The sequence below is a fragment of the Malaclemys terrapin genome, chromosome 5 (assembly GCF_027887155.1).
Source record: "Malaclemys terrapin pileata isolate rMalTer1 chromosome 5, rMalTer1.hap1, whole genome shotgun sequence".
Classification (NCBI taxonomy): Eukaryota; Metazoa; Chordata; order Testudines; family Emydidae; genus Malaclemys; species Malaclemys terrapin.
This window is the reverse complement of record NC_071509.1, coordinates 63336050-63360612: the sequence shown is the minus strand read 5'-3', so window position 1 is coordinate 63360612 and position 24563 is coordinate 63336050. Positions and strand designations below refer to the sequence as shown.

General features: G+C 46.6%; 1 protein-coding gene across 3 annotated transcripts; it reads left to right on the top strand.

Moving 5' to 3' along the window:
• The first annotated feature begins 672 nt into the window (after positions 1 to 672).
• CDKN2AIP (CDKN2A interacting protein) lies at positions 673 to 6622 on the top strand. Of its 3 annotated transcripts, XM_054030946.1 has the most exons (4): positions 682 to 1150; positions 1275 to 1405; positions 2766 to 4018; positions 4067 to 6622. In XM_054030946.1, the coding sequence occupies exons 1-4, from the start codon at positions 717 to 719 to the stop codon at positions 5180 to 5182; spliced, it is 2934 nt and encodes a 977-aa protein (XP_053886921.1). In that variant the 5' UTR covers positions 682 to 716; the 3' UTR covers positions 5183 to 6622. The 3 variants fall into 3 exon arrangements, with proteins under 3 accessions (XP_053886922.1, XP_053886921.1, XP_053886920.1); XM_054030947.1 differs by lacking the exon at positions 4067 to 6622 and having other exon boundaries at positions 673 to 1150; positions 1275 to 1374; positions 2766 to 2854; XM_054030945.1 differs by having other exon boundaries at positions 2766 to 6622.
• Positions 6623 to 24563: the final 17941 nt, after the last annotated feature.

Sequence of the window (24563 nt, the reverse complement as noted above, 5' to 3'; positions counted from 1 at the left end):
TGATTTAGTTGCTTAAATGTATAAACATGCCTTCGGTAGAGAGGGGAGGGGGAGTAGAGGGGAGGTGATGGAGAGGGGGAGTGAGGGGGGGCTTAGTTGTAAAATGTATAAAGAAGAGAGAAACTGTTTTTGCTGGTGTGCTCGATTTGAGACTTGCCTGTCTCCTTGCACCACTTTGAGATCTCAAATAAACTTTGATTGTTTCTCCACCCCGGTATGTTTATTGGCGTGAAGCACTCCGGGCAACGAACCTCACTGTTGCTGTCCTCGGGCCCCTGTGCCGGCAACAATGACACAGAAGGACAGAAAGGCATTTCCCAGGTTCCTTCCTTGGGGCCCCACATCGGGTCTCGTGCGGTCACGGTGCCGGGACAGGGACCCAGGGGCCACGTGATGGGGCGTGCAAATCCCGATCCCCGGGAAACCTTCCCGCGCTGAACCAGGCCCTGACCCTCCAGCCGGGTATCTTGGGCACGGAGCCTGGAGAGCGCCCCCGGTGACGTCATAACTCATGGAACGGGACGGACGTTCCTATTTATGAGGGCGGTGCAGGCGGCCGCTTCCCTAAGCGCTCCCGGCTCCTGGTGGGAGGGCCCGAGAGAGACAACAACAGACACCAGTTCGAACCGCACAGCACGCTGGGAAGGCAGCTGGTTGCTGCTTCTCGGTTTCTCCCGCGGAGAAAAGAGGGCGGCCGCACCGGTAGTGAGGTCATAATGGACAGACGGAAGGAAGCGGCGAATCGGCTGCATCCGTTGTTCTTAGCTCCGAGAGCGGTCCCCGCGCGCCCGCTGCAGCGGCTCGAGGCGGGAGGGGGTCAGGGCTCGCCGGTGGTCGGGCTCGCGACGCGCGTGCAGGCGGGAAGCCGCTGCAGTAGCGGCCTCAGCCGGGGGCGAGGCGGGCAGGCGCCGCGGGGCCGAGCCGTGGACATGGCGGAGGCCGCGGCCTCGGAGCCACTGGGCCGGAGCCGGCAGGAGGCGGCCTGGGTGGAGAAGCTGCGAGGGGACTGCGAGCCCGAGCACCACTGGCGGCACCGCCGCGAGTTCCTGCTGCGCAACGCGGGGGGCTCGCCCGCCGGGGACAGCGGGGCCCTGCAGCGCCTCGTCTCTCTCTCCATGGTGTGGGCCAACCACGTCTTCCTGGGCTGCCGGTGAGTGGGGTGGGCGGTGGCGGAGGGACACTGGCCAGGGTTGGGGCGCCCCGTTTGCCGGCTGACGGGCGCGCGTTTCTCTTGGAGACGTGCTGAGCTCGCTCCCGTTGTCTCCCCTGCCCAGGTACCCGCTGTCGGTGATGGAAAAGGTGCTGGAAATGGCTGAAGGCATCAAAGTGACCGATGCGCCCGCCCACACTACGAGAGATGAACTGGTTGCCAAGGTGAAGAAAAGAGGCATATCAAGTAGCAATGGTTAGCAGATCATAGCTGTGACAATTCCTAGGAGTCTAGAAAATGATTTTCAAATGTTGAGAACTTGCCTTTGCCCATCTTTAATAATCGGGATTTAATAGCTAGGATTTAAAACCTCTCAGGATAATAGTTTTATGTCAGTGCTAACTCTCATTTGTCAGTCTCAATGTTAAACTTTAAACATGAGAGTACAGTATCTTGCTATTTTAAGTGTTTTACTGTTGCTGTTTGATTGCATCAAATGCTTCTGAATTACTAGGGGCAGGTCTTCACTACAGGGGGGGTCGATTTAAGATATTTGCGTAGCTGAATTTGACGTATTGGAGCCGACTTACCCCGCTGTGAGGACGGCAGCAAAATCGACCTCCGCGGCTCCCCGTCGACGACACTTACTCCTACCTCTGCTGGTGGAGTAAGCGCGTTGATTCAGGGATCGATTGTCGCGTCCCAATGAGACGCGATAATTCGATCCCCGAGAAATCGATTTCTACCTGCCGATTCAGGCGGGTAGTGTAGACCTAGCCTAAGTTAAAAGTATTATTTAAATAGGTTTGTCAACCTGTTGCAGGCATTTGTGCTCTGATCTTTCATCCCATTATATTGTGCTCACAGTAGGCTTTTTTAATAATAATGATGACCAATGTGAAGCATATCCAACTTTATACTCATATTGGCTGTAAATATGTCTAGTTTTAAAGAAATTCCCAGAAGAAAACAGTGCTTTGAAGAGTTTTAGTAAACAAAATAGAGAGGTGTCCAAATCAAAACCTTGCATTTGAACCCTGGATCTATGTTTGTATCATAGCACCCAGTTTAGCATATCTCTCTGCGACTGAAATGCCTTGGAATTTCAAGGTAACATTTTGGAATCAGATTTCAAACTCTTGAGTTTGTGGGTGTTTAAGCCAGTGGTTCTCAACCTTTCCCAGACTATTGTACCCCTTTCAGGAGTCTGATTTGGCTTACATATCCCAAGCTTCACCTCACTTAAAAATACTTGCTTACAAAATCGGACATAAAAATACAAAAGTGTCACAGCACACTATTACTGAAAAATTGCTTACTTTCTCATTTTGTCTGTATGAAATTTAGTATGTATTGTCTTTTCTAGTGCTTTTTAAGTAGCCTGTTGTAAAACTAGGCAAATATCTAGATGAGTTGATATACCCCTGTAAGACTTCTGCCCGGGGTACACATACCCCTAGTTGAGAACCACTGCTTTAAACTAATCAGTTTTAGGTCCAGAAGAGATTTTTGTTTGGACTAGTATCTCTAGAAACTTTAAATCAATTGCCAGTAGTCAGGGAGCTATGCTTCATAGTTATGGAAGTAAGGACATAACTCTATTTGTGTTTTTTAGAAGGGGTAGAGGAACCTTGCAAGAAACGAGCTGTTGACAAAAGTAGAGATTCTAAGGATGTTGGAAATGATTCTAAGTCGACAAAGACTGAAGTTTCCAAGGAGACCGAGAGCATGTTGCCGAAGAAAGAGGAAAAAGATGTGGGAAAAGATTCAGAGCATTCACTGTCATCCTCAGTCTCAAACCAAGAAAAGAGCTCAGTGCCAGGAACGGGAACAGAAACAAAAGCAGCTAATTATGAAACCACTACCAAGCATAATTCAACTGCAGCACCTGCTTCATCTGGAACTGAGTCAAAAATGAATTATCATTCCAGTATGGAAACCAAACATGAAAAGAAGAGTATATTGCCCAGTGCTGCGGCGGCGGCTTCCAAAAGCAGCTCCCTGGCCAGCGCTCCGCCAGTGGCTGCGGCTACCAAAAGCGGCTCCCAGACCAGAGCAGCAGCAGCAGCGGCTACCAAAAGCGGCCCCCAGGCCAGCGCTCCACCGGCAGCGGCTACCAAAAGCAGCCCCCAGGCCAGCGCTCCACCGGCAGCGGCTACCAAAAGCGGCCCCCAGGCCAGCGCTCCACCGGCAGCGGCTACCAAAAGCGGTTCCCAGGCCAGCGCTCCGCCGGCAGCGGCTACCAAAAGCAGCTCCCAGGCCAGCGCAGCGGCAGCGGCTACCAAAAGCAGCTCCCAGGTCAGTGCTCCACCGGCAGCGGCTACCAAAAGCGGCTCCCAGGCCAGCGCTCTGCCAGCAGCGGCTACCAAAAGCGGCTCCCAGGCCAGCGCTCCGCCAGCGGCGGCTACCAAAAGCGGCTCCCAGGCCAGCGCTCTGCCGGCAACGGCTACCAAAAGCGGCTCCCAGGCCAGCGCTCCGTCAGCAGCGACGGCGGCTACCAAAAGCGGCCCCCAGGCCAGCGCTCCGCCGGCAGCGGCGGCGGCTACCAAAAGCGGCTCCCAGGCCAGCGCTCCGCCGGCAGCGGCTACCAAAAGCGGCTCCCAGGCCAGCGCTCCGCCGGCAGCGGCTACCAAAAGCGGCTCCCAGGCCAGCGCTCCGCCGGCGGCGGCTACCAAAAGCGGCTCCCAGGCCAGTGCTCCGCCGGCGGCGGCTACCAAAACCGTCTCCCAGGCCAGCGCTCCGCCGGCAGCGGCGGCGGCTACCAAAAGCGGCTCCCAGGCCAGCACTCCGCCGGCAGCGGCGGCGGCGACCAAAAGCGGCTCCCAGGCCAGCGCTCCGCCGGCGGCGGCTACCAAAAGCGGCTCCCAGGCCAGCGCTCCGCCGGCAGCGGCGGCGGCTATTAAAAGCAGCTCCCAGGCCAGCGCTCCGCCAGCGGCAGCTACCAAAAGCGGCTCCCAGGCCAGCACTCCGCCGGCAGCGGCGGCGGCGACCAAAAGCGGCTCCCAGGCCAGTGCTCCGCCGGCGGCGGCTACCAAAAGCGGCTCCCAGGCCAGCGCTCCGCCGGCAGCGGCGGCGGCTATTAAAAGCAGCTCCCAGGCCAGCGCTCCGCCAGCGGCAGCTACCAAAAGCGGCTCCCAGGCCAGCGCTATGGCGACGGCTACCAAAAGCGGCTCCCAGGCCAGCGCTATGGCGACGGCTACCAAAAGCGGCTCCCAGGCCAGCGCTATGGCGACGGCTACCAAAAGCGGCTCCCAGGCCAGCGCTATGGCGACGGCTACCAAAAGCGGCTCCCAGGCCAGCGCTATGGCGACGGCTACCAAAAGCGGCTCCCAGGCCAGCGCTATGGCGACGGCTACCAAAAGCGGCTCCCAGGCCAGCACTATGGCGACGGCTACCAAAAGCAGCTCCCTGGCTAGCGCTCCGCCGGTGGCGACGGCTACCAAAAGCAGCTCCCTGGCCAGCGCTCTACTGGTGGCTTCCAAAAGCAGCTCCCAGGCCGGCGCTCCACCGGTGGCTTCCAAAAGCAGCTCCCAGACTACTGAAAGTCCCGCTAAAGTGTCATGGAAGCCATTAACAAGTGAAGATGCAAAAGAAAGACAGCCTTTTTTCAATAGACTGTACAAATCTGTGGCCTGGAAGTTGGTTGCTGTTGGAGGTTTTAGTCCCAATGTCAATCATGCAGAACTTCTAAACTCATCCATTCAGTCTGTGAAAGCCACTTTAGATGTAACTTTTGTTCCACTGAAGGAACTTGCAGACTTACCTCAAAATAAAAGCTCTCATGAAAATATAGTTTGTGAACTGAGGTGCAAGTCTGTTTATTTGGGTACTGGCTGTGGAAAAAGTAAGGAAAATGCCAAAGCTATAGCTTCAAGGGAAGCTTTGAAATTATTTCTAAAGAAGAAAGTTATTGTAAAGATATGTAAAAGAAAGTACAAAGGACGTGAAATTGAAGATTTGGTACTTCTTGATGAAGAATCAAAACCCTCAAATTTACCCCCAGCTTTAAGGAATCCTCAAGAGATCCTGTAGGACACACAAGAACTGAGGGTTACTTTTGTACTCTGAAAATGTAGGCTTCCAGATATTTTGTATTTCTCAGTTTTGCAGAACTACATTGTTCCTTTCACACGGTAGCAATTGTAAATAACTTCTTATAGATCACAAGAAGTGTGCATTTAAAGGTATGCCTTAATATAGAGCACACTAGCGTGCTGTTTTATTTGCTAAATAGTCTACCTAAGTCTTCTATTTTTAATTAAAAGATTAAGGTACAATTTGATTAAAGTCTAATAATTTTGTAATTCTTACAATTTGGTGGTAGTGTGCTCAGTTGTCTACCATGTCTTTTTAGCTGCATAGGAATGTATATAGGGACCATAGTACTTGAATGGTTGAAAGTTGTTAAATTTCAAGGAAAAGGTTGTCTGTTTGAAATTTGTTGCCCATAATGTTCACTATTCTTGTTGAAAAGAGAGAAAATAGTTGGCTGACTATTTTTATGAAAAGTTGTAACATTTTAAAGTTAATCCTAAAATATGTGATCCTGTTTAACATTATTACAATAGCAAATTGTCAGTAAATAATAATCAGGGTGATTTCAACCACCAAAACTCTTTAAGCAAATTAAACTTGTGAAATACCATTTACACTTTGTTTTTCAGATAAACATGGATTTCTATATAAGCATATTTTATGACTGCTACTATTAAAAATAATAAACTTCTGGGATATCCTCACTTTTAATATTTTGTTTTGGATATTAAATGCTTTAAAAACTGACCATTTTGATAAAAGTTAGTAACATCTTTTGGGGAAAAAAAAAACCTTATACATTAAACTGGGTCAGAAGCATCTGTGAAAATGATCAACAGAGCAGTACTTTTTTTTTTTTATATAAAAAGAAAAATGTACACTGGCTTCAATGTGGAAGGGTTTCAAGGTGTAGTTACTGGTGGTTCTTATTGTTTTATTAAGATGCACAAGAGATACTAATGTAAAACTAGAATAACAATAAATAATGGAATGTATACTATTCCCACTCTATCATCAATTAAATGTGGGGCAGAGGAAATGCAGGTGCTTCTGCTGGGTTGAGTGTGTCTTCTGAAATGAGTTTACACATATTTTGAGCCTTATTTTACTCTGTTTACACACTCAGTTCTCACACTGATATCAGGAAGTTTCATACAAAGATCAAGGGAAACCATGGCCCTTTAGGTGCAGCAGTCTGGAAAGAATTATAAATGGAGTGTATAAAACACTGGATAATAAAAGTAATGGCTAAGAGCATGTTGTTCATAGTGTTTTTTCAATTCTGTGAAAGGAGTTTCTCAAATTTAAAATGGTGGTAGTTAGGCACTTTTTCTATGTAAAAATGTGCTATCTTACTCAACAGATCTGCTCTATGCTATCAATATCAAATTCTACGACTGGTATCACTGTAGAATTAATAAAAGTTGAGGAATGGTCTACATGGTTCTCTTCAGTCCTGTGAATTGACAAAACTACTTTCTGATTCCCGAATCTCTGATGGTATCATAGAAGGCAGATTACAGCTTGATGGTGAGTTTGCTGCACCAACAATTGGAAAAAAAATTGTCATTAGATTAAATTTGATAGGTAAGAAAATGTAGGGATGGTGTAGTGGTTAGGGTACTATCTTAGGTTACTGAAGACTGGGTTCATTTTCCTGCTCTGCCACAGGCTTGGTGTGTGACCTTGGACAATACCTTTGAAGATCTGGACCTTAGTCTCTGTCTCAGTTTCCCATTTGGGAAAATAGGGATAATAGTACTTCCCTACCTCAGAGGGTTGTGAGTGAGGATAAATACGTTAAAGATTGTGAGGCGCTCCGATTCTATGGTAACAAAAGCACCTAAGCTCTAGACACTTGATTGCAATACATTAAAGTGATTATTCTATAACGATTTTGCATAATGAACTCATTGGTGGTAAAGTATGTAGCTTTTGATTTCAGTGAGAGTTCTGTGTGCAGTGCAGCTGAAGAAGTGGCCCCATTCTCCTCCTCTTCCTCATCCACAAAATCCTCCTCCGAGTTGCGTGAGACTCCCCCTTGCACGTATCCACGGACAGTAGTGGGGTAGTAGTAGGGTCCCCCCCAGAATGCCATGCAGCTGATCATAGAAGCGGCATGTATGGGGCTCTGACCCAGAGCAACCGTTTTCCTCCTTTGTCTTTTGATAGGCTTGCCTGAGCTTGACTTTCACGCAGCACGGCTGTGTGTCCCTGTTGTAGCCTCTGTCCATCATGCCCTGTGCGATTTTGGCATATATATATATATTAGCATTTATATCTTCTTTTTGATTGGAGTTCTGTCTGCACAGATTCTTCTCCCCATACAGCAATCGGATCCAGTGTCTCCCGTTCGCTCCATGCTGGAGCTCGTTTGTGATTCTGGGGGGACTGCATGGTCACCTATGCTGCTGAGCTCGCCACGCTGACCAAACAGGAAATGAAATTAAAAAGTTCCTGGGGCTTTTCCTGTGTACCTGGCTAGTGCATCGGAGTTGAAAGTGCTGTCCAGAGCAGTCACATTGGAGCACTGTGGGATAGCTCCCGGAGGCCAATACTGTCAATTTGCGTCGACCCAGCAAGGTGGATTTTAGCGCTACTCCCTTCACCGGGGAGGAGTACAGAAATCGATCTTAAGAGCCCTTTAGATTGACGGAACAGGTTGCTTGTGTAGACGCTTTCATTATAAAATTGACGTAACGTGGCTAAATTTGACCTAACCCTGTAGTGTAGACCAGGGCTAAGTCTTTTATGAAGCATTTCAACCCAGGATGGTTTAATGGTTTAAATCCTGTTTTCATGGATGTTACTGTACTACCTGATTATCACCTCAAGTGAAGAATAAACAAGGTGTCCTTTTGCCTTCTTTACCCAAAAGTTCATTGTCTCTGTACGCCCGAGACGACAATTCCCTGAGGTTTAGTCTCTGCTGTTTTCCCATCCTGTTTATGCCATAATGGCTTACAATGCTTAATTTACATTTCACAGAGAGATCCACCTCTTATTTCCCTTCTGGAAGAAACCTTTTCAACTGTCCCTGATTACAGACTTTAAAACATAATTCTAGTAAGTCATATAATCACCAGTACATACATTTCACAATAATATTAATGACCAGTGTGATCCCAGTTTTCATTTGATACCTTACAAGACGCTATTTATGGATAAATACTATGAAAAACAGGTGTTCTGCATAGTGAGTTTGTCAGGCCTGTTAAGAGTTGCTGATACAGAGTAGTGAAGCCTTTGCTAGCTGGCACCAATGGTTGTGTCACACTTACGTAGCTCCATCTAAGGGTATGTCTACACTATGAAATTAGGTCGAATTAATAGAAGCCGGTTTTATAGAAATCGGTTGTATACAGCCGATTGTGTGTGTCCCCACATAAAATGCTCTAAGTGCTCTAGTCGGCGGACCGCGTCCACAGTACCGAGGCTAGCGTCGACTTCCGGAGCATTGCACTATGGGTAGCTATCCCACAGTTCCCGCAGTCTCCGCCGCCCATTGGAATTCTGGGTTGAGATCCCAATGCACGGATGATGCAAAACAGTGTCGCGGGAGGTTCTGAGTACATGTCGTCAGGCCCCTCCCCCTTCGTCAGAGCAACGGCAGACAATAGATTCGCGCCTTTTTACCTGGGTTACCTGTGCAGACAACATACCACGGCAAACATGGAGCCCGCTCAGCTCACCGTCACCATATGTCATCTGGGTGCCGGCAGACGTGGGACTGCATTGCTACACAGCAGCAGCAGCTAACTGCCTTTTGGCGGTAGACGGTGCAGCATGACTGGTAGCCTTCATCGGCGATCTGGGTGCTGGCAGCTGTGGGGCTGGCAGCCGTAGGGCTGCATTGCACCAGCCCCTTGCCTTTTGGCAGTAGATGGTGTATTACGACTGGTAACCGTCCTATTACAAGTTGGATCATCGCACATTAGCAGAGTCTTCCCTGAGCAGCAAATCGTGCAATAGGCCTGAAGGCCATCGTAGTACACTAACTGCCAAGCGCCCAGTATTTGCTGCCAAGCACCCAGAAGATGCCGAGGGCTATCAGTCATGCTGCACCGTCGTCTTAAGATGTAAAAAATAGATTTGTTCTGTATTCATTTGCTTTCCTCCTCCCTCCGTCAAATCAACGGCCTGCTAAACCCAGGGTTTTCAGTTTAATCTTTGGGGGGACCATTCTGTGTGACAGTTGTTTGTGTTTCTCCCTGATGCACAGCCACCTTTCTTGATTTTAATTCCCTGTACCTGTACGTCATGTCGTCACTCGGCCCGCCCTCCCTCCCTCCTTCCCCTGGTCTGTCAGATACTAGTTTTGCGCCTTTTTTCAGACCAAGCGCCATAGCTAGCACTGGGATTATGGAGCCCGCTCAGATCATCGCGGCACTTATGAGCACTATGAACACCACGCGCATTGTCCTGGAGTATATGCAGAGCCAGGACATGCCAAGGCGAAACCCGGACCAGCCGAGGAGGCGATTGCAGCGCGGCGAAGAGAGTGATGAGGAAATTGACATGGACATAGACCTCTCACAAGGCACAGGCCCCAGCAATGTGGAAATCATGGTGTCACTGGGGCAGGTTCATGGCATGGAACGCCGATTCTGGGCCTGGGAAACAAGCACAGACTGGTGGGACCGCATCGTGCTGCAGGTGTGGGACGATTCCCAGTGGCTGCGAAACTTTCGCATGCGTAAGGGCACTTTCATGGAACTTTGTGACTTGCTTTCCCCTGCCCTGAAGCGCCAGAATACCAGGATGAGAGCAGCCCTCACAGTTGAAAAGCTAGTGGCGATAGCCCTGTGGAAGCTTGCAACGCCAGACAGCTACCGGTCAGTCGGGAATCAATTTGGAGTGGGCAAATCTACTGTGGGGGCTGCTGTGATCCAAGTTGCCAGGGCAATGAAAGACCTGGTGATATCAAGGGTAGTGACTCTGGGCAACGTGCAGGCAATAGTGGATGGTTTTGCTGAAATGGGATTCCCAAACTGTGGTGGGGCCATAGACGGAACCCATATCCCTATCTTGGCACCGGAGCACCAAGCCACCGAGTACATAAACCGCAAGGGGTACTTTTCAATGCTGCTGCAAGCCCTGGTGGATCACAAGGGATGTTTCACCAACATCAACGTGGGATGGCCAGGAAAGGTACATGATGCTCGCGTCTTCAGGCACTCTGGTCTGTTTCGAAAGCTGGAGGAAGGGACTTTCTTCCCGGACCAGAAAGTAACCGTTGGGGATGTTGAAATGCCTATCGTGATCCTTGGGGACCCAGCCTACCCCTTAATGCCATGGCTCATGAAGCCGTACACAGGCAGCCTGGACAGGAGTCAGGACCTGTTCAACTATAGGCTGAGCAAGTGCCGAATGGTGGTGGAATGTGCCTTTGGACGTTTAAAAGCGCGCTGGCGCAGCTTACTGACTCGCTCAGACCTGAGCGAAAAGAATATCCCCATTGTTATTGCTGCTTGCTGTGCGCTCCACAATATCTGTGAGAGTAAGGGGGAGACATTTATGGCAGGGTGGGAGGGTGAGGCAACTCGCCTGGCCGCTGATTACGCGCAGCCAGACACCAGGGCGGTTAGAGGAGCACAGCAGGGCACGGTGCGCATCAGAGAAGCTTTGAAAATGAGTTTTGTGACTGGCCAGGCTACGGTGTGAAACTTCTGTTTGTTTTTCCTTGATGAACCCTCCGCCCCCCCCCCCACCCGGTTCACTCTACTTCCCTGTAAACCAACCACCCCCACCCTCCCCTCCCCACTTCGAGCACCGCTTGCAGAGGCAATAAAGTCATTGTTATTTCACATTCATGCATTCTTTATTAATTCCTCACACAAGTAGGGGGATAATTGCCAAGGTAGCCTGGGATGGGTGGGGAAGGAGGGATGGAAAAGGACACACTGCATTTTAAAACTTTAACTCTTATTGAAGGCCAGCCTTCTGATGCTTAGGCAATCGTCTGGGGTGGAGTGACTGGGTGGCCGGAGGCCCCCCCCACCGTGTTCTTGGGCGTCTGGGTGAGGAGGCTATGGAACTTGGGGAGGAGGGCTGTTGGTTACACAGGGGTTGTAGCGGCGGTCTCTGCTCCTGCTGCCTTTCCTGCAGCTCAACCATACGCTGGAGCATATCAGTTTGATGCTCCAGCAGACGGAGCATTGACTCTTGCCTTCTGTCTGCAAGCTGACGCCACCTATCATCTTCAGCCCGCTACTTGCTCTTTTCATCCCGCCATTCAGCCCGCCACCTCTCCTCTCGTTCATATTGTGCTTTTCTCATGTCTGACATTGACTGCCTCCACGCATTCTGCTGTACTCTATCAGCGTGGGAGGACATCTGGAGCTCCGTGAACATATCGTCCCGCGTCCTCCGTTTTCTCTTTCTAATGTTCACTAGCCTCTGCGAAGGAGAAACATTTGCAGCTGGTGGAGAAGGGAGAGGTGGTTAAAAAAGGACACATTTTAGAGAACAATGGGTACACTCTTTCGTTACAAGGTCGCATTTTTCCTCTGCCTGCCGGTTTGGTATGAGAGATTACTCACGCACTGCCAGGCAACAGATTTCGGCTTGCAGGCAGCCATGGTAAGCCACAGTGTTTTGGCTTTTTTAACCTTCTTAACATGTGGGAATGGTTTCAAACAGCAGCGCATTTCCCATATCAAGGATGAATTGGGTTGGCCATTTAAAATGGGTTTTCAATGTAAAAGGAGGGGCTGCGGTTTCCGGGTTAACATGCAGCACAAACCCAAGTAAACCACCCTCCCACACACACACCCGATTCTCTGGGATGATCACTTCACCCCTCCCCCCACCGTGTGGTTAACAGCGGGGAACATTTCTGTTCAGAAGAGCAGGAACGGGCACCTCTAAATGTCCCCTTAATAAAATCACCCCATTTCAACCAGGTGAATGATATCACTCTCCTGAGGATAACAAAGAGAGATAAAGAATGGATGTTGTCTGCTTGCCAGCAAACACCGGGACCATACGCTGCCATGCTTTGTTATGCAATGATTCCAGACTATGTGCTACTGGCCTGGCGTGATAAAGTGTCCTACCATGGCGGACAGGATAAGGCAGCCCTCCCCAGAAACCTTTTGCAAAGGCTTTGGGAGTACATGAAGGAGAGCTTTCTGGAGATGTCCCTGGAGGATTTCCGCTCCATCCCCATACACGTTAACAGACGTTTCCAGTAGCTGTACTGGCCGCGATTGCCAGGGCAAATTAATCATTAATCATTAAACACGCTTGCTTTTACACCATGTGTAATATTTACAAAGGTACACTCACCAGAGGTCTCCTGTGTGCCCTCAGGGTCTTGGGTGAGTTCGGGGGTTACTGGTTCCAGGTCCAGGGTGACAAACATATCCTGGCTGTTGGGGAAACCGGTTTCTCCGCTTCCTTGCTGCTGTGAGCTACCTACATTACCTCCATCCTCATCTTCCTCGTTCCCCGAACCCTCTTCCCTGTGTGTTTCTCCATTGATGGAGTCATAGCACACGGTTGGGGTAGTGGTGGCTGCACCCCCTAGAATGGCATACAGCTCCGCGTAGAAGCGGCAAGTTTGCGGCTCTGCCCCGGACCTTCCGTTTGCTTCTCTGGCTTTGTGGTAGGCTTGCCGTAGCTCCTTAATTTTCACGCGGCACTGCTGTGTGTCCCTGTTATGGCCTCGGTCCTTCATGGCCTTGGAGACCTTTTCTAATACTTTGCCATTTCTTTTACTGCTACGGAGTTCAGCTAGCACTGATTCATCTCCCCATATGGCGAGCAGATCCCGTACCTCCTGTTCGGTCCATGCTGGAGCTCTTTTGCGATCCTGGGACTCCATCACGGTTACCTGTGCTGATGAGCTCTGCGTGGTCACCTGTGCTGTCCACGCTGAGCAAACAGGAAATGAAATTCAAACGTTCGCGGGTCTTTTCCTGTCTACCTGGTCAGTGCATCTGAGTTGAGAGTGCTGTCCAGAGCGGTCACAATGAAGCACTCTGGGATAGCTCCCGGAGGCCAATAACGTCGAATTCCGTCCACACTACCCCAATTCCGACCCGCAAAGGCCAATTTTATCGCTAACCCCCTCGTCGAAGGTGGTGTAAAGAAACCGGTTTAAAGGGCCCTTTAAGTCAAAAGAAAGGGCTTCGTCGTTTGAACATGTCCAGGCTTAATTCGATTTAACGCTGCTAAAGTCGACCTAAACCCGTAGTGTAGACCAGGCCTAACACATTCTACAAAACTAAGACTAAGTAAACCAGACTCCAACATGAAGTTGTAAAGTTCATTGGCTGTCTAGTGAGGCAGTGCTGATAAAAAGGATCTGGACTTGATGGCTTCAAACCCTAACATTAGACTTTTCTTTGTTTTTAAATAGTTGTTTTGAGTTAAATTTGCCACAGTCTATTCTTATGTGCCTGTAGCACGTGGCTTCAAGCTTTTCTGCAATATCACAAATGGGAAATAGGAAAGGACTGCCTCGGCAGGAATGGTCTAGATAATACTTAGTCCTGCCATGAGTGCAGGGGACTGGACTAGATGACCTCTCAAAGTCCCTTCCAGTCCTGTGATTTTATGAACCATGTGATGTTACATTTAGGTAGGTGGCTCAATCTAACATCACAAATTTAAGTCCTAGGCTATGTCTCTACTGCAAAAGGTGTGTTTTTAACTTGAGATCGCTATCTTGATGTAAAATCCTAGTGAAAACAAGACTCTATAACTTTTATCTCAATTTAATTACTCGAGGTTAAACCCGTGGGGGGTGGGGGTGTGCAGGAAATAAGGGTTGAACTTGACTAATTATATCAAGGTAAAAACTGCTGGTGCCATGTATCCACTAGAATTTTACATCAAGATAGCTGTCTCATGTTAGCTATCTCTATGTAAAATCACATCTTTTTTTGCAGTGAATGAATACCCTTTGTCTAGACAAGGTTCTAGTGATTAGATGTTATAGGCATGTCATATGTTACATGGCTATATATTCCGGTTGTTTATCCTATTTAAAATTTTACTGGACTTTTTCCTTTACAACGTTGTCAGATTTCAGGAAATGGTTTGAAGGAGGCTGTACAGGACCAGGGACCTACCCAGGCAAGTGATAGCATGAGGCTTGTGGATGAGTGGAAAATAGATCCCTGATGCAGGGTACTACTGCTTCAGGTGGGAGCCTTGACATCTAGTTAAACATAGACCTATTAGATAATCAAGTCTATTCCTTTGCCAGGGCAGGATATTGTTCCTCTCAAACCTTCAAGGTAATTGACCCTGTATTCCCATTCCATGATGCACTCCAGAAGTTAACAATCAGGTCTCAAGTCTTCTGGACATTACTTGTTTAGGGACAGGGACCCATGTTCTACTCACTTCTTACCAAAGTTTTAAGGCTGTACAGTCCCCAGCCATACATTGTGATATCTCCAGCAATCAGTGTGCCTAAAGGCCAGTACCTGCGCTGTGCTGTTGTCTCCAAGGTCAATGACAGTGATGATTTACCAGTGACCATACAACTCTTTCTCAGCAGAGTACATTTATTCCTAGGACAAGAGCATCACAGAAAAAAAAAAACATATAAAAACAAAAGGACTTAAATACACACTAAACATACCAAGAATCACCATATGGGAAGTCTGGAAGGCCAGTATAATTTCAATCCTTCAGCACAACTGGGGCCTCCTTGGATAAAAGTTCATTTCTATTTACTGGATCAGAAAGAAAGCGCTGAGTCTGTTTAAATACAGCTTTTTATACCAAAGCCTCTTTCTTTGTCTCCTAGTCTTTGGAAAACCCAGTTTTAACCCATATATGCAAAGGGCTCATATACCGTATACTGTTCACATACATATGTACTGTTGTTCATATACTGTATATTTATTGATATAATTGCATCTTATTGGGAATGTGCACAAGACTCAATAGCTGGGCAAAAGACTATTCCACTTTCTGATATCTTTCAAATAGGAGACTTTAAGTCTAGATTGAATTATTGGTTACATTTCAGGATTGTTTGAATGTAGAATGTCTGTTTGGGGTAACATGAAAAGTATATTTTAAAAAATTAACTATTTTGAGCATCAGGCAGCAGAAACCATTTCTAAACCCATAATTCATGGCATTCAAGGCCTCACTACTAAAAAATCCAATACAGTATGTGGTGCATAATATGCAAAACATTGCTAAGCTGTTTAGCAAAACACAAGTAAAACTTAATAAATTAATTGCAACAAATAATAAAAAGGTAAAGGTAAATTATTTGTACATGTTAACTACCACAACCAGCTCATTAGGGAACATTAAAAAAGGAAAATTGCTTGCCCTTGTTAGCAATAAACTATTAGCTAAATCATATTGTCCTCCATGTGTAACAGAAAAAGTGGTAAATTGGCAATATGTTAAATTGTGTAGGCAAATTTCCTTTAGCACTATTTGTAATTTGAGGTCAGTGACACTGTATCCTACTCAAGGCACATATTATTCAAATCAACTTTACTCAGGGTCTGATCCCATATATAAATATCAATATTGGATCACAACACAGCAATATTTGATAAATAAGCTACTGTCTGTTCAGTAGGTTATCTGGAAGACAGCATCTACGAAGAACAACTGGCTCTACCTCAACTAGAGGTGTAACATGCAGCAATGAAAACTTGAGGCACACTGCATATAATTTGTTGTGCAGGAATGCTTTGGTATTGCAACTTCAGGGTGTGGCCATGATGGCTTGAATCAAAAGCTAAGCTGCTCCTGTCTCCTGCCCACGGAAGTTTACCACATAGTGACAACCAGCAGTAAGGGTAACCTATAATATGGATGGGCAGGACTATGTAGTAACTAATTACAAGGAATTTATAAATGGAGGCCTCATTTGTAGTGTCATTATTCCATATTTTTGTTTTACTCTTTATGTTTATAGCACTGTGGGACACACTGTAATAATGCCTATTCCAGTTTTCAAAATGAATCTATGATAGGAAGTGAGACCCAATAACAGGATGAAGTTGAAACTTACCTACCAGTTTTTAATGGGCATATTGATCCACTCACTTTAAATTTAAAATTATTACTAAACAGAAAAGACACACATTATTCAGATTAGCAATGACATGCACAAGGCAGAACAAGCCTTAAATGACCGTATCCATGATGGAGAATCTTTAAATACTCATATCCCACACTTTGCTTGTGTTATAAGGTGTATTAATTTTAGTTGCATTAATTATGTATTGTCACTTACGCAGTTTGGTAAAACAAGTTACATATAAAGGCCCTCACCACTGTTTTACATATTAATTTAGCAAAGATGTTGGCTTAACTATAACAATTATCAAGGCAACAAGCAGGGATATGTTGACCAGTATATGCTGGCTAACATGCATCTAATCTATCTATCATATTAATATGTCCACACCTTATATATCTATTCATATGCAATAAGCACAAACAGCATTAAACACAAATATTATAGCAGTTATATAGGCTAAATTGATCTATATTTTTACTACTATCCAGTTCACTTATGCTGAGTATCCCATAACACCTTGCTTTAGCTGAAGTAAGCTTTAGCTTAAAGTAGATAGGAAAAATGTCAGGATTGGGAAATATGATGATTTTACCATAGCAACAGGCAGGGAGTTATTCTCACAGTCCTGTACTGGAATGTCACAAAGGAAGAGGACAAAACATATGATTGTTCTACCGTAGTACAGACCTAGGAGGTGCCTTCTCACCCGGTAGTACCTGGAACGCATCTGTTCAGAAAAAAGAGATAAGGTGTACACCATGGTACCCAAAAAACAAAGTAGAAAGACGACAGGTTAAATCTAATTTTGTAAGATGTACACAATATCTTTCACTTGTAAACAGGGTACAAGAAGATAACTTTAGGGGTGTAACTTTGGGAGCACACTTTTTGAGTAAAGCAAATGTATAGGGCCCTACCAAATTCATGACCATGAAAAACATATCATGGACTGTGAAATCTGCTCTTCCTCCGTGAAATCTGGTCTTTTGTGTGCTTTTACTCTATGCTATACAGATTTCACGGTGGAGACCAGCGTTTCTCAAATTGGGGATCCTGATCCAAAAGGGAGTTGCAGGGGGGCTGCAAGGGTGGGTCACAGTGTTGCCACCCTTACTTTTGCACTGACTTCAGATCTGGGCGGCTGGAGAGCGGCGGCTGTTAGCCAGTCACCCTGTTCTGAAGGTAGTGCCCCACTAGTAGCAGAGCAGAAGTAAGGGTGGCAATACCATACCATGCCACCCTTACTTCTGCGCTGCTGCCTTCAGAGCTGGGCAGCCAGAGAGTGGCAGCTGTTAACTGAAAGCCAGCTCTGTAGGCAGTAGCACAGAAGTAAGGATGGTAATACCATACCATGCCATCCTTCTGCTCTGCGGCTGGCGACGGCATTGCCTTCAGAACTGGGCTCCCGGCCAGCAGGCACTGCTCTCCAGCTGGCCAGCTCTGAAGGCAGGGCCACTGCCATCGGCAATGCAGAAGTAAGGGTAGCAGTGCCACAGCCCCCCCTACAATAACCTTGCGACCCCTCCCTCCCCACAACTGCTTTATGGGTCAGGACACCTAAAATTACAACACTGTGAAATTTCAGATTTAAATAGCTGAAATCATGAAAATTATTATTTTAAAAATCCTATGACCAAAAAATTGACCAGAATGGACCATGAGTTTTGTAGGGCCCCATGAATATAACAACATTGCATGAGATGGCTTCCCGGAAACTGGTATCATATAGAACCTTTTTCCTGTACTACACTATTATTGACATATAGTAATAAACCTGACTGACATTGGTTATTTGGTCTCTTACGTTTATTTCATAATCAACCAAAGTGTGGTCATGCAATTGACTATACCATTTACCAATACACCCCAGTGGGTGACATCTCCATGGAGATGTTTGCACTCCTTAATCACCCTCCATTATTTTTAGTTCCTGGAGGTGCTGTGAAGCAGAACACAATCATATATAAACCATTCATAAATTTAATACAGTGGTCCCCAAAGATACTGCATGGGATATCAATATCTGTCACAGTCCCCAGATATCACATCAGACAATATACTGATACTAGAGAATTGTACATTTTTTTAGCTTTTGCAGGCCAAAGTCACTGCATGTACCAGGAGCTCCCTGCATTCATCCATTCCCTCTCAAAAACTCCCAGGGTGTCACCATCCCATTCCCTTTATTTCAGGTACTCTCTACAACTCCACTCCCTCACCTTGTACCAGGGGCTCTGTGTCCCCTCTTCCCCCACTCCCTCCATACCAAAATTCCCCATTTCCCTTCCATCCATGCTAAGGGGAAAAGGCTGTGTGAACCTTCCCACTACCACCATTCCCCTTCCCTTTCATCCCATGCTTCCTCCCCCATACCCTCCTTTTCCCCTTTCCACAACATGCGAGGGTCCCCTTTTCTCCCCCCACCCCTGGCAGAGGTTCTGTGTATGTCCCCCATCTCCCTATGCCAGGGGCTGTGTGTGCCCTCATTCTCTTTCTCCCCATCCTAGGGACTCCCATTCTGCCTTATATGCCAGGAGCTCTGTATGCCCTTCCCCACCCCACCCCAGCAGGATTCCCCATTCTCTGACTCGCCTACACCATGGCTCTGTATCCCCCTGCTTCCCTCACCATTATTATTTTTCTTTTTTCTGTCTGGGAAATAAATTATTCTGGGTGTCAATATATTAAACTCTGTTTGGGGGATAGGAGGAGCCCAGGGTGAGATAAGGGGATTTTAATTTTGGAAGGTGTTAATTGGTATAATTGTTTGATCTATAGCAGGGGTCGGCAACCTGCAGATGCATGCCAAAAGTGGCACGCAGGCTGATTTTTAGTGGCACGCTGCTGCCAGCAGGGGTCCTGGCCGCCGGCCCCACTCAGCCTGCTGCCTGCCTGGATTATGGAACCCCAGACCAGCAGCGGGATCAACCGCTCAGCCCGCTGCCGGTCTGGGGTCCCAGCCACCGGCCCCTGCCAGACGGGGTCCTGCCCGCCGGCCTGCTCAGCCCGCTGCTGGCCTGGATGGATGGAACCCAGCCGACAGCGGGCTGAGCAGAGCTGCTGCCGGTCTGGGGTTCTCTCTGCCGCCCGCGCTGCTGGTCTGGCACGCAAAACCTTTTACTGGCATGCAAAACCTTAAATTAATGAAGACTTGGCACACCTCTTCTTGCTGACCCCTGATCTATAGATTGCAGAGGAGCTTGAAACTGTGGCTCTGCTAAACAGATGATCGCGGTTCTCTTTGTCCCCATTTTTCCCACTTCTGGTTTGATTTTTACCCAAAATCAATACAATTCTGCCAACTAAATCCTAGAACAGTTCCTGAAATTTTGGAATTGATCCAATATGACATTCAAAAGTTATGTTGCATCCAAACAGAGAAATGCCACCAAGTCGAGTGTAAGACGTTGCGAACTCAGACAGCTAAATTTGGTATTAATGTTAATTTTTGTCCTTTTGGCTATGTCAAAGTCATCAATATTTACCATTACTTGTAAACACCCCAGGCCTGATAATACCATGAGTAGCCTGAAAACTACCCCTAATGGGAGATGGATGTGTACAACTGTTGGGCTAATCAGAGCTTGCTTTTTAAAAATCACCCACCAAACCATACATTAATTGAGCCTGCATTATTCCAGGACCACTTGGTAATTTGTACCGGCTTCCCCTCCCTCTCGTCGGCCCTGCCACCTATAACAAAGTCCTGGAAGGAACCAAGATGAAGCAGGGGTGCAACTGCTTGCATCCGTACTGTGCTCCCGGTTGAATCATCACTTTGTGGTGGAAGACCAGTTGGTTCACTAGTGTTACTCTGACTCCAGTCGGTGGCCCAAGGCAGGTGCAGCGAGCTGGGCCCTCCTGGCGCCCACGTTTGAAGGAAGGAAGGGTGAAACGCGCTGGTCCCCGCAGAAGAAGGATTATGAGTGATGTGCTGGAGAAAGAAGGAAGAGGATCTGAAGACCAAGGACAGCTGGGAGCAGACACCAGCATTGCTACCAAAGCGTCTGCACCATAGGGTGACCAGACGTCCCGATAAAATCGGGACCGTCCTGATATTTAGGTATTTGTCCCACGTCCCGATTGATCTTCGGTCAGGACGCTGCACTCCGCTTTTTTTTTTTCTCCGCTGGCAGCACTCAGCTGTTCTCGGCTTTTTTTTTTTTCTTCTCCTCTGACTGCCTGCAGCACTCAGCTGTTCTCCGTTGGTTCCCCCCCCTCCTAAAAACCAGAGGCTGAAGGTATGCATAACTAAGGAAAGGTGCATAATCTCCTCTGACTGCCCGCAGCACTCGGCTGTTCTCAGCTCCCGCCCCCAACTGCTGGTGTATTACACCTGCAGCACTGGGTCACAGTACGGAATTGGGAGAGGGAGCTGTTTGTGTCCTTACACCGGCAGCACTCAGTTTTTTGGGTTTTTTTGTTCCGCCAGTGACCCCCCCACACACCCCGCCTTGTGTCCCGATATTTTCTTCCTGTCATCTGATCACCCTAGCACACCATAGCGCCCAGCATCCCCTCCTCACTGAGCAGAATTAAGATGCTGTGCTGCAGCCCCTCTGACGTAACTCGAGGGTAGTGGGACACAAAAATATTCCCGACCCCGTCCCTCCGTTGCAAACTCTGCTCTGCAGCTCCACCCCATTGGGAAGGGAGGGAGCCATGGCGATGTTAATCTGCATAATGTTTTCACACGTGATGTGTACAACAACTTCTTACGCTCCGAGGTAAATGTTTGTCTGTAGCTGGGGCAGTTGCTTTTCGTTTAAGCCGGACGTGGAGCACCGCTCTCTTTGTGGGTCTCTGGGGCGCTGTAAGATAAACAGGTTGGGCGTATGGGGTTGCGGCCCGTTGCCTCACTGCTCACCGTGACCGTAAAGCATTATTACATGCAGACCGATATAAGGGAGCCCGCACAGCTAGATTAGTGGGATGTTCTGAAGACCTGCTCTCTAGGCCACATACTGAGGACGCTGGTTCCTCCAAGGGTTCCCGAGCCCGCCTAGGGGAAAGTCCCCGGACCCCAGGCAGAGAGTGCCGCTCGCTCCATAGCGTGCAGTGACCCGTCTCGCCGGCTCACATTCTCCCCGCCGAGAAGCCCTTCGGGCTGAGCGGGTGGGCGCGGGATGGGCTGCCCGTCACTCCTACAGGAATGCAGGTAGTGCGCAGGCGTGTTTCCCGCCACCGCCGCACCAACAGAACGGGGCTCATTCTCAGAACACCCAACCTTTTGCCAGCGCCCCTCCCGACCGCTAGCAGCGAAAGCAACTAAATGCAGCAATCGTAGTTGACTGCACGAAACAAGGTTATCTGTGGCTCACACCTTAAACAGTATTGCAGGGCACCCCATGGAAGTACAGCTAGGGTGACCAGATGTCACAATTTTATAGGGACAATCCCGATTTTGGGGTCTTTTTCTTATATAGGATCCTATTACCCCCCACACACCTCCTGTCCCGATTTTTCACACTTGCTGTTGCTCACCCTAAGTACAGCAGTTAAATTGTACACTGGATTTTAAGAGGCGGTTGGAAGAACAAATAGCCACACATCGATAGAGAATGACAAGAAAATCTTTAACATCAGAATGGATTGGGTGGATCAAACCAAATTAATTTACCGGAAGTCACTTCTAAATATAGGTGCAGGAAGAAATGTATCCGTTGGGGAATTGTTGACAGATATGCTCCTAAACATGTCAGGGATAACTGGTTTGATCAGCTGTAAACCTTGACATAACTAATTATTTCAAGTAAATAACTAATTCCTCCATTGTCCAAGTCAGGACTTCAAACAGTTCAGGTGCATTTCAAAGAACGGGATGCAGATGGAATAAGCATGACACATATCTGGAGCAAATGGTAGTTTTGATTAAGCAAACTAAGGATATATAAATTAGATGAGTAAAATAGATTTCAATATAACTAAAGAATCAGCAACATTAGGAGGAACTTATTGCATCAATCAATAAATTCAAATCCTGCTCACCTGACACATGGGAAGTTCCTGTCACATAAATGGAAGCAGGCACTAGATTCATTCAGAATATATTTATATTCCGTCAGATTGCAGTTGTGTAGGCTTGTGTGCCGTGGCAGAAATGCAACTAGTACTGCTACACCTGTGCAGCACCACTAGTGATAGCAATAGTTAAAGCTTAGTGTAAAGAGAGTTCAGGTGTTTTTATCAGGGCTATATGACACAGTGGTGAAAAGTCCATAGGCTTTCTATTGATTTGAATGGACATGTGATTTGGACAAGGTATTAGGTTGATCTAGGTTTTATCTTTAATTATAAGCTGTTTTTTTTCTTTAAACTTGTTTTTTTACCTTAGACTACTAACAAGTAATTGAACTGCTCCCTTTTCTCTGTGTCAGACTTCAATGCTGTCCAAATTACCTTGTGCTTTCTCTGTTTCTGACTTTTTCTCTGTCTGGGGTAGCGTTCAGAATGCAGGAAGAAAAGTGGTGGTACTGTTCCAGGCTACTTCCACAAAATAAGTTCCACCCACGTGAATCTCCACAATGAGCCCTCACTCACAATTAATTGTATGGGTGTTCAAAATATGAGAGCGTTGCCACTTGATTCCCCTTTGGTGGGGCTTCTATATGCTCATGGACCCTGCCAGACTCCTTGGACTGGGGTCCTTCATGATAGGGGAAAAACAAAAGTTGATGAATCTCCCAAACATCACCTTGCACCAAAAAGATACTTTCCTCACAGTAAATTATGCAGACGTGTGATCTGTCCTCTTCTATCTTACACCAGGGATAAAATAGTTAACAATGTTAACACTTAAATGATCATCATGACTTACCAAGATTAAAAAGGGAATGGACATTTATATGGATATCCATATAAACAGAATATCCAGAGTTATCATAATTAATTATGACAATATCCCTTCCAGATTTTAAACCTGTGCATCAGGGCTTAAGTCAATCTATTAACTATTATAGTATGAGACCCAATGGGGGCAGACTACTTCTACTTCTGTCTACTATAGGTTTTTACACATTGCTCTTAAGCATCTGTTACTTGTTACTGTCCAGGATATTGGACCAGATGGACCTTTGGTGTGATCTAATATTACAATTCCCATGTTCCAATCATGGGGCATCTGCCTTAGCTTCTCACTGAGATGAATAAGACAGTTCAGATCTCTAAAAGTTGTTGTTCGAGGCTCTCTGCTGACACATCTCTGCACTGAAAGATTTGCATTCTGAGGTTTTTTGCTTCAACCATAATAGATTGAGATTTTCTTTAAAAATGTAAGAAAGCAAGCTGAGATTCTGAAGGACAAGATAATATCTTCAGATAATTGCTTGCTGTTCCTGAGCATTGATCTGAGTCTGGGGCCTCTCTGAGGTGGAGCTTGTTGAGCTTTTAAACCAATAGTATATGTAGCAGACATTTTTATTACAATCTGGAAACTCATCCACCATTTTATACTGTTTCTTTCTTTACCTCTTTTCTCCTCTAATTTGTCATACTGAACAGCCATATGTTAGTGAAGCTATGTTAAATGAATCAAATAACAAAATTCTGTCAAAGAACCATTCATAAAGAAAGCACTGAGGGATGGCACAGATCTGTAAAGTTATTTTGGGAGAAACTGTAATGAAATTTCAGTGTTCTAGTTTCGTCAGATGGTGCTGTGAGCTCTCAGGCTGTAGGGAGCTAACGTCTTGCTTTGGTATCTCTGTTTATTGGTGGAAGCAGCTCCCACATCTACTTCAAAGAAAAATGTTGTCTTCTGGGTCTTCTATCTCTGCTATATAAACATATTTTTCCCACACAAATTTGTATGTCATATGTTGTACCCAAATTGACAATCCTTAGCTATTATTTTACATGCCATTTAGATGGCTTTTTTATTTGCTACTACAGTACTACAGAGGATGTGTTTCCATTTTCTAGTTTCCCTTGAAATGTATTCTAGTCATTTAAACTTGTTTTCATATTCCATGTAATATTTTGTAGTCTGGTGTCAGATTGTATAGAATTATCTAGAATAAATATTATTCCCCTTTTTTGTAGAAATAAAAGATTGAATTGACTGAAGACCTATGCTAACATTAGGAAAATGAAGAGTATATTCTGAGTGATCTAGGATTATGAATAACGTACTGCTTTCACATGACTAATCAGACACACTCAATTCTACCTGCATTTAAGATACCTCCATGTTTGAAAATAACTGCTGCCTGGTAATATTTTCAACATTTTTAAAAATCAGTGAGAGAGGAGTGGAAATATTACACTGAGTGCTGTTGCAGATAGATGACTTGAAAATGGTGTGTCAGGATTTGCAAGTACCACATACAATTGTCTATAAATAAGGCAATACATAGCTGACTTTCA

Coding starts and splice junctions, on each gene's coding strand:
- CDKN2AIP (XM_054030945.1), top strand. CDS start 717: ATGGACAGACGGAAGGAAGCGGCGAATCGGCTGCATCCGTTGTTCTTA. Junction 1,151..1,274: donor CACGTCTTCCTGGGCTGCCG/GTGAGTGGGGTG, acceptor TCCCCTGCCCAG/GTACCCGCTGTCGGTGATGG. Junction 1,406..2,765: donor AGGCATATCAAGTAGCAATG/GTTAGCAGATCA, acceptor TGTGTTTTTTAG/AAGGGGTAGAGGAACCTTGC.